Source organism: Rhinoraja longicauda, chromosome 11 (assembly GCF_053455715.1).
Source record: "Rhinoraja longicauda isolate Sanriku21f chromosome 11, sRhiLon1.1, whole genome shotgun sequence".
Taxonomy (NCBI): Eukaryota; Metazoa; Chordata; class Chondrichthyes; order Rajiformes; family Arhynchobatidae; genus Rhinoraja; species Rhinoraja longicauda.
In genome coordinates, this window is record NC_135963.1 from 32,749,385 (window position 1) to 32,763,402 (window position 14,018).

The 14,018-nt window shown below is 43.4% G+C and overlaps 1 protein-coding gene across 2 annotated transcripts in view; it reads right to left on the reverse strand.

Moving 5' to 3' along the window:
* Positions 1-14,018, reverse strand: part of LOC144597770 (cytochrome P450 4B1-like) — a 71,195-nt gene that overhangs the window by 6,172 nt on the left and 51,005 nt on the right. The window contains exons 8-10 of one of the 2 annotated variants that reach the window (XM_078407328.1): positions 8,067-8,257; positions 4,767-4,900; positions 818-882 (exon numbers count right to left, since the gene is read on the reverse strand). In XM_078407328.1, coding sequence (XP_078263454.1) covers positions 818-882; positions 4,767-4,900; positions 8,067-8,257 — 390 coding nt within the window. The remainder of the gene's footprint in view (positions 1-817; positions 883-4,766; positions 4,901-8,066; positions 8,258-14,018) is intronic. The other variant, XR_013547789.1, reaches the window with a different exon arrangement.

The following is a 14,018-nucleotide window of genomic DNA, read 5'->3' on the forward strand; positions in this document are numbered from 1 at the left end:
CCATGGTGAGGCTCAAAGTCAGTCCCGAGCAAGGCCTCCAGCTCCATGATGATAGGCCGCAGAGCGACCAGAGATATGATCCGGAAAGCAATTGCATCTCCGGCAAGGTAGAGATTGAAAAATAGTTTCCCCTGATCCCCTCCCCCACCCCCCACAAAAAAAAACAAGCTAGAGAACATGAACACAAAACACACTAAAAATAACAAAAAAGACGAAAAAACAGACTGTTGGCGATTCTGCCATACTTGAGGCACCACCGGAGGAATTTCAAAGTGCATTCTCATACTTTTGTCTGGATTAAAGGAGGTGCCTGACCATCAGTTGCCGGAAAATCAATGGTGGACCTGCAGTACCTGCCTCAACTACTTATTCTGACAGCTTGTTCCATATTCCCACCACCATCTGTGTGAAGATGGTGCATACATGCTTCCAAGAGACATTCCTAAATTTCAAACTGCACAACCTCTCAGTTTGAATGTTGCTGGTTAATTCAATATAAAGACATGCAATGGCCTTTCCAGTAATCAACGGGTCCACGGATCGCTCTGGCCGCCACGCTTGCCGCCCGGGGCTGGGGTGAGTGGCTCCCTCTCCCCTTTCCTCTCCCCCCACTCCCGCCCCCGGCCCTGGGGGAGACTCCCCGGCTGGCAACGGGTCCAAGGGTCATCAGTTGGGGGAGGGTTGCCGGGCCTGCAGGAGAGGCTTGGACCCAACGGGGGTTGCCGAGCCCACAGGAGAGGTTTGGACCCAACGCCCGTCTAGTATATATAAGCAGAGGATACATATTGTTAATGTAAATGGCATCGGAAAATGTTACCTCTGGGTTGCTCCAAATCATGGGATTCCTGTGAATGCAGTAGATACTCACACCCACCAGACAACCTACGAAAAACAGTGAACATTAGCCCATAAAAATACGTGGGAAGGAACTGCAGATGGTGGCTTACTCCAGCATTTTGCATCTATCTTAGTCCATAGAAATATACTGTGTGCATACATTCGCATTATTTTAATGCCTTTCACTTATGCTCAATATAACGCTTCTGGTTAATAAGCAAGATCCAAAGACGTACAGGTATGTAGGTTAATTGGCTGGGTAAATGTAAAAATTGTCCCTAGTGGGTGTAGGATAGTGTTAATGTACGGGGATCGCTGGGCGGCACGGACTTGGTGGGCCGAAAAGGCCTGTTTCCGGCTGTATATATATGATGATATGATCAGTAATATCATCATTGACAAAAAAATCATCATGAGGTCCCCATTAAACATTTGACTCCAATTTATAGTTGAACAGGCCTTGGATGGCTTCGAGTGAGAGCATTGACTGTCAACATTAAATATTAAAGTGGAACGGATGGGCAACAGGATGGGCAGCCATTTTCTTCTTTTTGGGTGAAAATGGAGTGATGGGCAAGTGTAAAGCGCTCTCATTCTGTCTTAATTTTTAAAATACTGCATTGATCCAGGAAGATAAAACACAAATTTCTGGAGTAACTCAGCAGGACAGGTAGCATCTCCGGAGAGATGGAACGGGTGACGGGAAACATCGTCCATTGCTTCTCTCCATAGATGCTGCCTGTCCCGCTAAGTTACTCCAGCATTTTGTGTCTATCTTTAATTTAAACCAGCATCTGCAGTTCTTTCCTACACATTTTGATACAGGAAATTATTTATTCCATGAACAATGAGAGAAAAGAGAATTTCTGCTGCATCCTATGTAATTTTACAAATGGCCCAGATTACTCAGAGCAATTGCAACAGGACTATCCAGAACTTATGATATGTCCCCACATAAATGCCAGCAGGTGAAGTATTTCAGTGTAAGTGTACAGCAAACCCTCACAATAACAGACCAAGGGGGTGGCGGGGGGGTTGGTGTCCATTATTGCTGATTGTCTGCTATATCGCTATGGTGGAGGCCTAACAAGGGGAGGACCTACACAGTGAATAGTACGGGAGTGTTGTCGAGCCGAGGGATATAGGAATGCAGGTACATAGTTCCTTCAACAGGCAAAGTATTGAGTTTAGAAGTTGGGAGATCATGTTACAGTTGCATAGGACATTGGTGAGGCCACATTTAGAGTATTGTGTTCAATTTTGGTTACCATTTTGTGAGAAAGGTTTTGTCATACTGGAGAGGGTGCAGAGAAAATTTACGAGGATGTTGCCAGGGCTCGAGGGCCTGAGCTATAGGGAGGCATTGAGCAGGCTAGAACTCTGTTCCTTGGAGTGCAGGAGGATGAGTGGTGATCGTTTAGATGTGTACAAGCTCATGACAGGAATAGATCAGGTAAATGCACTGAGTCTTTTGCTCAGTCGGGGAATCGAGAACCAGGGGACATAGGTTTAAGGTGAGCAGGAAAGATTCAATAGGAACCTGGAAGGTAACTTTTTTTACACATAGGATGGTGGGTGTATGGAATGAGTTGCTGGAGGAGGTAGTTGAGGCAGGTACAATCACAACTTTTGAGAAACATTGAGACAGGTACACGGATAGGGTAGATTTAGAGGGATAAGTTTGATTCGTTTTCAATGGTTTTTAAACAATTCTGCCTCTTAGAATTCTTGAAACTGAGAACTGACTGAGAACTGACCAGATATGGTTTAGCAGCACAGCTGAATGCAATGCTTGTATCGATTCATTGCTGCTTTACTGCCACATGTATTGAGCCTTCCCCCAGACAGTTTGGACATTGCTCATATTATTAAATGCAAGCTGGAATCCGATGGTATACCATCTTTGAAATGCCTCAGCCCCTCACTGGAGTGAACAGTTAAAACCTACAGTTGGTACCTAAATTATGAAGGACTAAAACCAAACTCCTTAATGAATGGAGAACGATAATTACTTTTGCAATTTACAACATAGAGCAAAAGGAAAAAATGCAATCTCAACAAAACTACAGCTGACAATATCTTGGGCACTGAGCATCCCAAAAGGAGGGCACACAAATTGTTCCATTTTTTCAGGGAGGTGAATAGTTAAGGTTCAGCAGCCAAAATGATAAGCACTTGGAATTTGTGGAAAGGTAAATTAAGGCATCAACAAAACAATGATGTGTTGTCTTCCTAAGACGACCACAACAGCCCATAATGGACAATCCCAATCCATCTAAGCTTGCTAAAGAATGGAATGACATGACATTATTTTTGGCTGATGCACGTATATTCGATACGTTTCAGTGTGGGAGTAGACATGAAACCAGCCAAACAAATTTTCTTTTGTTTCACTGAAACCTAACACACTGATAGAAATTTCTGGTCCTAACACACAGAAAGAATGATCAGGGACGTACCATCCACGCTGTCAAAGTTGGCTGAAGGAGGAGCTTCCAGGGCACAAAGGCTGTAGGTGGCCAGGTGAGGAGAGCAACGATGGTTTGCTGGGTGATCGAGATGGAGCAGCCTGGGGCTCGACTGGATCGACGCTGATTCATAAGGCCAAGCGCACAGACAGGACTTTGAAAATGGCAGCCAAACCTGGTGACTCTTGCATGTGGTCTCAGTGGACTACTTCTATACACTTTGTTTAATCCGGGATTGGGTTTAGCCCTGGCAATATTTTTGCCGAACTGTATGCTAAAAATGATTTTCACTGTACGTATGTACGGGACAATAAAGAACAATTGAACACAAGAGACTGCAGATACACGGAACTTCAGCAAAAATGAAGTGCTAGAGGAACTCAGCGAGTCAGGCAGTATCTGTGGAGGGATGAACAGACGATGTTTTGGGTTGAGACCCTTCTTCAGACTCGTGGAGTGGGTGGAGAAAGCTGGTAAAGAGAGCTGAGGGAAAAAGGTGGAGCCAACACTAGATAGGTAGATACAGGTGATTAGTAGATGAGCAGAATTGGGTAGAGATAGTAACAAAGGCTGGAAGTGAAATGGAGACAAAAAGGATGCCAAACATGGGAAGAAGAACAGTGAAATATAAAGATGGAGGAAGGATAGTGGGTGGAAGAGGATGGGACTAGGAAGATGGGGGATTAGAAAATGGGGGATGATGTAGGGAGGGGTGGGAGGCAAGTGGACAAAGAAAGGGAAAATAAGTGGGTGATGGGCAGCGGGAAGAGGTTGCACAGTGTGGGGAGGGCGACAGGGACAAAACAAGCCTTTTAAACCTGCATCTGGCTTAACAGCCTCACCCCTTCCTTTTACCAACTTCCCGCCACTCCATGAGTCTGAAGAAGGGTTTGGACATGAAATATCATCTGTCAATTCCTCTCCATAGATGTTGTCTGGTCTGCTGAGTTCCTTCAGCATTTTTTTTGCTTCGCAATTTGTTCTTCAATGGGCCATAGCCAGCAGAACAGTGAAAGCTATGACACAAATAAAAATTAATATATTACCTGATTAATAGCTTGTAACCGGGGGTGACTAATGTTTTTGGATTAAAGGAGGGAAAAGCTACAAAGTTCAAAGGAAGTGGCAGCTAGGCCAAGAGCGAACCATTTTAGGAATGTGGCCAGGATACATTCAATTGACCACGGTTGAACATGCACAGTTCGAGTTTTAAAAATAGACAATATATGAGCATTGACATTAATTAGCTATGGAGTTTTTATCCTGTCTAGATAAAGAGATACTGATATGCTGGCATGTGGCACGGTTCACTCAATGCTCTTCACAATGTTAGGTTCAGAGCTCGATGTGGGAGGAATAAAGCCAGTTTTTATAACAACCAGATCAGAATTGCTCATACTCAGAAGTCCCCAGAGCTTAAGAAGAATTCGCTAATATTATAAACATAATTTTAAATGAAACCTTCAGGTAGCGTTCTCCCATCAAAGAATGTGAGTGGTTTGTTCAGCTTCCTGGATATCCCCGGGACTGGGGGGCAAAGGCGCAGAGACTCCTTAATGCACATTGTGATGTAAGGCATCTTCTGGAGCAGATCCCTGCCAGGGAACAAAAAGGTGTGACTTCGTAAGAGAAGGGAGAACTTATGAGCAAATGTCACAGAGCAGAGGGGTGAAAAATACACTGGTTAATGTAAAGACCACAACATGCGCTGGAATCAGGAGAATAGTTGCTGGCCAAAACTGAGAGTCAGGTCACATTAGGTAGTTACTGAAATGTTTATATTAGTGGGAAAGTCATGATCAAGGGGACATTGTGCCAAGATAAGGCACAGAGGCCAGCTCATGAGCTATATTTAAGGCGGAGACAGATAAATATGTGAACGATCGAGGAATCGAGGGAACTGGCACAGAAGAGGAGTTGAAGCCAGCAGAGGTCAGCGTGATCATATTGACTTGTGGGGTCTGTTGGTTTACTGTTGCACTCACTTGTGTTCTTGTGCCGTCCTCCAGCCAGTCAGATGGGGAGTTCGGGACAAGAGGGGAAAGTAGTAGGTAAAAGAATTAAAAGTATCCCTACAGTTTCTATTACACTTTAACCTCATACTGTAACTACCTGGTTAGCATTTTTTATGCCAGTGATTACCTGCAGTGCAAACTAGGCCTCGTGTTTTCCACACAAGGGTGGAAAGCTTAGCTCATCCCAGCCAGCGATCTGGTTATTTAATGATTTTGTGTTTAGCTAAAGACCACTAATTATGAGGGAAGATTCTTCAATTGACTGCACCAGATCCAAATAGGTTACATAGTCAGAAAACGCAATGGAGTTCTCTGCCCATTTTAAGATTCCTGCATATTTCTGGAGAGTGATAAACAGGAAAACTGCTCCCTGACGCTGGTGAGTAAGCTGTTTTAATGTATTGACTCGCCGATCATAGTTAGAGATATCAGTGTAATTACCTGATATCTGCTCATGCTGGATAGAGTCATTTAAACACCCACCTAACTTGAGCTCAAATTTCACATAAAATTAAGTTGAAAACAAAAGTTAATTTAATAAACAACTTGAAAATAAATCTCAAGCCTAAAATCCTATTATGAAATCTGGTGTTAAATTTCCCAATGCATGCTAAAATAACTGGAATGGTGCAATATTTTATTTTCCAGATTAATCCAGTTCTCAAATACACCACAAAGATTTGTATTTGATTAGATCTTTCAATCATTATTCTTTATCTCTACAGAGGATCTTACCTGGTCTACCAACACCATCACCACAGTAAAGAAGGCACAGCAGAGACTCCACTTCCTGAGGATCCTCAGGAAAACCAACCTGCAGGAGAAGCTCATGATGTCCTTCTATCGCTGCTCCATCGAGAGTGTGCTGGCATACTGTATAACCACATGGTATGCCAGCTGCTCAGAAAAGGACAGGAAGGCCCTTCAGAGGGTCATCACGACGGCCCAGAAGATCATCGGCTGCTCTGCCCTCCCTGGAGCACCTGTTCAGCCTACGCTGCCTCAGTAGAGCAGGCAAAATAATAAAAGATCCATCCCACCCCGGCCACCGTCTGTTTGTTCATCTGCCCTCTGGTCGACGTTTCAGGTCGATCAAATCCCGAACAAACAGACTTAAGAACAGTTTTTACCCCAGGGCCATACGAGAACTGAACACTACCTTCTGCAATAGGCAACACTGTTAAAAAATCTTTTGTACTTAATATAATTGTATTTATTTGTTTTTGCATTTATTGCATATATGTTTGTACGCACCGTCAGGATTGGCTATTTTTTAATTTCGTTGTACTCGTTGCAATGACAATAAATGAATATTATTATTATATTATTATCATCTATATCTCTCGTTTCCCTTTCCCCTGACTAGTCTGAAGAAGGGTCTTAACCAAAAAGGTCGCCCAATCTTTCTCTCCAGTGATGCTGCCCGTCCCATTGAGTTACACCAGCTTTTTGTTTCCATCTTCGCTTTAAACCAGCAATTGGAGTTCCTTCCGACACACCTACAAACCTGCACGTCTTTGGAATGTGGGAGGAAACCGAAGCACCTGGAGAAAACCCTTGGAGTCACAGGGAGAACGTTAAAAACTCTGTACAGAAGAAATTGTTAGCCCATGGATATTCAGGTAGCACCTCAAAATAGATATTGAGATAGCCTTCCTTTTGTTTCAATTAGCTCTGAAAAATATTGGCCTCAAGGTAGCATTAGACAGCACAGTGGTGCCGTCGGTAGTGCTGTTGTCTCACAGTGCCAGTGTCTCCGAATCTCTGGATCCCTGTTTCACACTGGCTGTTGGACCAGAAACTAAATTGCAATGCAGCACATCTTCAATGTAACATGAGCTGGCATGTCAACTTATTGATTTCCTCCATGCCCAAAATCTATCATCTCACCCTTAAATATACTCGTGACTGAGCTTCTGGGTCAGAGGATTCCACTGAGCACAATACCTGATAGTCAATTTGTACAGAACCCATCCCTTCAAACAGCAGTTTGAAAGTGAACAGATCATTTTTCGTTAAATGGTGTTGGTTGATGGATAAATGGTGACCAAGACGTTTTTGATAATTCTCCTGCTCTTCTTCAATATAGTTCGATGGCGAGTTTCACATAAAGTCTCATTTGAAAGACATTTTGTAACAGTAAAAACATACCCTTTTTGTGCATCTGTTCTGAAGCTCTCTTTATTATTTTGTTAATGGTACAAGTTCTTCCAAGTTAACTGCAGAGTGGTTCAAACATCAGCGGAATAATGGCAACAAGGCCTATGGACAAGGGCGGCACAATGGTGCAGTGGTAGAGTTGCTGCTTTACAGCACCAGACCCGGGTTCAATCCTTACAGGTACTGCCTGTACGGAGTTTGTAAGTTCTCCCCACTTTCCTCCCCCACTCCAAAGACGTACACGTTTGTAGGTACATTGGCTTGGTAAAATTGTAAATTGTCCCGAGTGTGTGTGTAAGATAGTGTAAGTGTGCGAGAATCGCTGGTCAGCACGGACTTGGTGTGTTGATGATCATGTTTCTGCGCTGTATCTCTAAACTAAACTAAAACAAAAGAATACTGTATCAAATGCTTGGAGATGTTCCGTAGCCAAACTTACTCAGTGTCCAGTAACTGGTTGCAGGCCAAGAGGAGTCCCGCAGAATCATTCTGAATTTTTTTTGCACAGCAACCTCAAAGCGGAGAAAAGTGCAGGGGTTTTTTCCTTACCATGTAACAACGGACAATAGACTTATTTAAGACTCACCATTCAATTTGTTTGTGCTGCTTGAGAAGCTTCTGGATTTCTTCCCTGCACTTTTGCTGGTGTTCTGGGTGTTGGGCCAGAAGGTATAAGACCCAGGAGATTCCACTTGCTGAAGTGTCATGGCCTTCAAACATGAAGGTGTCAACCTCGGCTCGGATTTCTTCATCAGATAGTGCTTTACCATCTTCATCCTGCAGTGTAAAAAATGATATGGAACACACAAAAAAAAAATCTGTGATTAATATTGTTATGGTCATGCTTCGTCAAGTATGCAGCATAAAGATGTTTGAGATTTTACCAAGGAAGTATGATTTTCTTTGTACCTTCTATTAAACTATTTGTGATGTTTAGATAACTTCCTTCAGTTATTACAGGTAAATCATTTATAATTCCTCGAAAACTTCCAGGGTAATTATCCCTCAGCAGGTCACACACAATTATTTTTTCTTCAGATAATAGTTGCCAACGTAGCAGCAGTGAAATAGATAATAATTCACACCAAGTTGAGTGTGTTTTATTGTCACACTAGACCAAGTGGACCCGTTAGGCCCAAACCTCTCCTGCATTGGTGCAGCACCCTCCTCCCTCCCCCCCCACTCCATTCCCCTCAACCCCCTTTATCCTCCTTCACCTCTCCCTCCCTACCTCCTCCCTCCAGAGGAGATAGATTTAAACTTTAAAATTTGAATAACTTGAAAAATATAACACCGATTTCAATGAAACTTCTTCCATTAGCACCAAAGGGATCCCGGTGAGTGAGGTGGGCCTAAATTTGTTGTGCTATCATGTACCGTTTTGGCTGTAGTTCAGGAACAAACAAACAAACAAACAAATGATTTAACGTATATAGATGTCCCAGATAGAACAATGAAATTCTTACTTGCTGCAGCACAACAGAATATGTAAACATAGTACACTGTAAACAATATAAAGGATAGAAAAAAAAAAGTTCAGTGTGTGTATACACAGGTACTCACCAGCACACACACACACACACACACACACACACATAAATATACATAGATATATATATATACACCAATGAGCCAAAACATTATGACCACAGATAGGTGAAGTGAATAACATTGATTATCTTGTTACAATGGCACCTGTCAAGGGTTGGGATATATTAGCCAGCAAGTGAACAGTCAGTTCTTGAAGTTGATGAGTTGGATGCAGGAGAAATGGGCAGGAGTAAAGGCCTGAGTGACTTTGACAAGGGCCAAATTGTTATGGCCAGATGATTGGGTCAGAGCATCTCTGAAACGGCAAGGCTTGTGGGGGTCTCCCAGTCAGCAGTACCTACTGACAGTGGTCTGAGGAGGGACAAACCACAAACCGGCGACAGGATGTTGGGTGCCCAAGGCTCATCTATGTGCGAGGGCAACGAAGGCTATCCCATCTGGTCCAAACCGACAGAAGGTCTACTGTGGCACAAGTCACAAAAAACTTTAATGGTGGTCACAGAAGGAATGTGTCACAATACACAGTGCAGCGCACCCTGCTGTATATGGGGCTGCGTAGCCGTAGACTGGTCAGAGTGCCCACGATGACCCCTATCCACCGTCGAAAGTGCCTACATTGGGCATGCGAGCGTCGGAACTGGACCTTGGAGCAGTGGAAGAAGGTTGCCTGGTCCGATGAGTCCCGTTTTCTTTTAGATCATGTGGATGGCCATGTACGTGTGCACCGTTTATCGGGGGAGTGATGGCACCAGGATGCACTGTGGGAGGACGACAAGCCAGTGGAGAGAGTGTGATACTCTGGGCAATGTTCTGCTGGGAAACCCTGGGTCCGGCCATTCATGTGGACGTCAATTTGACACGTGTCACCTACCTAAACATCGTTGCAGAACAGGTACACCACTTCACAGCAATGGTATTCCCTGATGGCAGTGCCCACTTTCAGCAGGATAATGCGCCCCGCTATACTGCACACATTGTTCGGAAATGGTTTGAGGAACATGATGAAGCGTTCACGGTGTTGCCCTGGCCTCCAAATTCTCCAGATCTCAATCCGATTGAGCATCCTGCATCCTAAAGGACCCATCTCACCCCACCCATCACTTGTTTGCCCTTCTGCCCTCAGGAAAGCGCCACAGGTCCATCAAAGCGCACACCACAAGACTTACAAATAGTTTCTACCCTAAGGCCATAACCACACTGAACTCTGCACTGAAAGCACACCCCTCATAGACAATATTTATAATATACAGTACCTTCCTCTGTGCAATACTGATATATTCATTTATAATATTTATTTTTATAATACTATTCTGCGCAATGTCTTATATTCTGACAAGGTGCAATATCTTATATTCTGATAAGTGTACATACGTAGGCATAATGTGTACGCATGTGTGAATCTGTGTGTATGTGTCACAGTGTGCGCACGAAGTGTATGAACAGTTTTTATTTTCCTCACTCTTTTGTTGTTATTTTATTGTTATTTTTTATCTTGTACATTTGAGGTCCGCTCCAGGCAGCCCGCCTGAATTTCGTTGTATGCACCACTATAATGACAATAAAGAAATTTGATTTGATTTGATTTGATTGATCTGTGGGACGTGCCGGTTGACAAGTCTGATCCACGGTGGCTCCACCTCGCAACTTACAGGACTTGAAGGATCTGCTGCTAGTGTTTTGGTGCAAGATACCTCAGGATACCTTCAGGGGTCTTGTAGAGTCCATGCCTCGGCGGGTCGGCGCAGTTTTGGCAGCACACGGAGGACCAACAGCGTATTAGGCAGGTGGTCATAATGTTTTGGCTCATCAGTGTATACACACACACACACACACACACACACACACACACACACACACACACACACACACACACACACAAAACAAACAATAGTAGTGCAAGAATAATAATAATAATAATAATAATAATAATCATCATCAACATCATCACCTATTGTAGTTCAGAGCTTATTTGAGTTTGTAGTGTTTAAGAGCCTGATGGCTGTAGGGAAGAAGCTGTTCCTGAATCTAGACGTTACAGTTTTCAGACTCCTGTACATTCTTCCTGATGGCAGGGGTGAAATGTGTGTGTGGCCAAGATGGTGTGGATCTCTGATGATGCTGGCTGCCTTTTTGGATGGTGGGGAGGTCAGAGCTGGTGATGGACTGGGGCAGTGGTCACAACTTTTTGCAGTCTTTATCGCTCCTGGGCATTCAAGTTGCCGAACCAGGCTGCGATGAAATGAGTCAATATGCTCTCTACTGTACACCTGGAGAAGCTCAAGAGAATCCTCTCTAACATACCGAATCTCCGTAATCTTCTCAGGAAGTAGAGGCGTTGATGTGCTTTATTTATAGTTGCATCAGTGTGCCAAGTCCAGGAAAGATCTTCGGTAATATGCACGCCCAGGAATTTGAAGTTTTTCACAAGTGGTCTGTGGATGAGGAAGTCGAGGATCCAATTGCAGACGGATGCGCAGAGACCCAGTTCCGTGAGCTTGGTAACCAACCTGGAGGGGATGATGGTATTGAACGCCGAGCTGTAGTCTATAAACAACAGCCTGATGTAAGTGCTTTTATTGTCCAAGTGGTCCAGTGCAGAGTGGAGAGTCAGTGAGATCGCATCCTCCGTTGACCTGTTGTGGCGGTAGGCAAACTGTAGTGGGTCGAGGTTCTTGTTGAGGTAGTAGTCGATATGCACCATAACCAACCTCTAAGTACTTCATCACCACGGACATTAGTGCCACTGGTCGATAGTCGTTGAAGCACATCACCTTACTCTTCTTGGAATTGTTACTTATACTAACGGTAATTACGGTGAAATTTTCCTTCACTCTGCATCCCTATGAATGAATATTTTTAAAGGGGAATTAGACGGTGGCTTGAAATAAGAAAGAGAATCGGCAGTTCAGCAGGAGAGGATTCAACAGTGCTGCTCAGGTGGAGGTAATTGTGGTGCACACTTGAATATCTGAATGATCTGCTGCTAATGCTGTGATTCAATCTCAATTGACGTGAATTGACGCTGATGGTTGGCATGGACTCGGTGGGCCAAAGTGACACTAATGGTTGGCGTGGACTCGGTGGGCCAAAGGACCCGTTTTCATGCTGTATCTCTAAAAACTAAAAATCTAGTCCCAAAAGGATAAAAGGGAATTTTAAAGCATTGGGCAGGATAGCAAATATAACTCATGATTAACAGGGTATATAAAGAATGTAATCAAGTGCAGCCCATTTTTACTCTATTGGGGTGTATTGATTCTTGGTTCTTTGTCCTCCAAAATATTCCAAATGTAATTGAAACTGGAGGTGGCAGAGTATGGACTTAAGCAAGAAGGGTTTCTTGGAGAAGAAGAGCTGCCTTAAATTTAGTTGCGTCTGGTTGAGTAACTATAGTAGGGTGAAGACTATTCCATGCTTTAATTGTGCGAGGGAAGAATGAATTGCTATACACATCTGTCTTGGCCGCTGGTATCTCAAATTGAATCGAATGCCCTCGTCTACTCCTGATAAGTTTTGGTTTGGTGTAGATGTGGTAATCTATGTCGAGCTGACCATTTAACATTTTGTAAAAACAGGTCAAACGGTGGGCTTCACTACTGTCTTGGAGAGGGTTCCACCCCAATGAATTTAGAAGTTTGGTAACTCTCGCTTCTCTCTCATAGGTATTTGTAGCAAAACGAGCTGCCTGTCTTTGGACCCGTTCGATGGAAGAAATGTTTCTTTTTGTGTATGGATCCCATGCTGCAACTGCGTAGTCCAAATGTGGTCTAACAAGGGTGAAGTATAACTTCTCCTTGATAGAAGTTGAACAGTGATAAAAGTTGCATCTCAGAAAATTTAGGACACCTGTTGCTTTCACCGTTGCATGATGAGTCTGACCATTCCAACGTAGATCGCTCTGTAATATGATGCCAAGATACTTGGTCTGTTTGGATTCTTCAATGGTGGCACCAAGGATATTATATGATGTTTCGCCTGGTTTCCTCCTCCTGGTGACACGCATGGTTTTACATTTGGAAGGAATGAACTGCATCCCCCATTGTTGTGACCACTCAACCATAGTATCGAGATCTTTTTGGAGAGCATCTTTATCATCAGCTGACTTAATTGGACAGTACAGCAAACAATATCAGCGAATAGATTTGTAGAATAGCTATGAGTTTTCCTTCATAATTAGCTGTAAATCCAGAGAAATGCATATGTTAGGAATTGATGCTTTGGTCCAGTCTGGTTTGGTTTTTGCAGCTTCTCCAGTCACCCATTTGTTAATGGATAAGAGCAAAAGGCAGATGAGAGCCGCAGACCCTTAATGGAGTACAAAGTCTCATCTTAACCATTACTGAGCTCATCATTCCTGGAGAAGAAAAATTAAAACCTCCAGATACTTAATTATGGTTGGAATTAAATAAATCAACGAAAGGGTGTGCAGATGTGGCCAATTGGCATCTCTTGTTGACCAGCTACAGAGCAAAACAGGTTTCAGACATGTTATCTCCTGATTGAAGTCTGAAGAAGGGACTCGACCCGAAACGTCACCCATTTCTTCTCTCCAGAGAGGCTGCCTGTCCCACTGAGTTACTCCAGCTTTTTGTACCCATCTTCAGTTTAAACCAGCATCTGCAGTTCCATATTACTATCTACTACGTGGGTATTCATTAGTCATAATATACTTTTTATTTATGTTAATCTTGTTCAACAACGGACGGTTAATACAAGTCAAACATAATGCAAGGGCATCTTGACATTATTCTATCTCATCTTTCAAATAGACCGCACCACTGCCCCCTCCCCGAGCCAATCATAAGCCCCCATTGTCTGCAACATTTCTGCGCTACTAGCCGCAGGGGGTGCAGGTGGTCTACCCAACTATTGCTGTTGTGTTTTGTTCACCAACGCTACGCATTCCCAGACAATAAACACATTCTAGGAGATAATGTGTAAGACCTAGATCCAAGGACAAAGTATTTTTTCGTATAATTGTATCTAA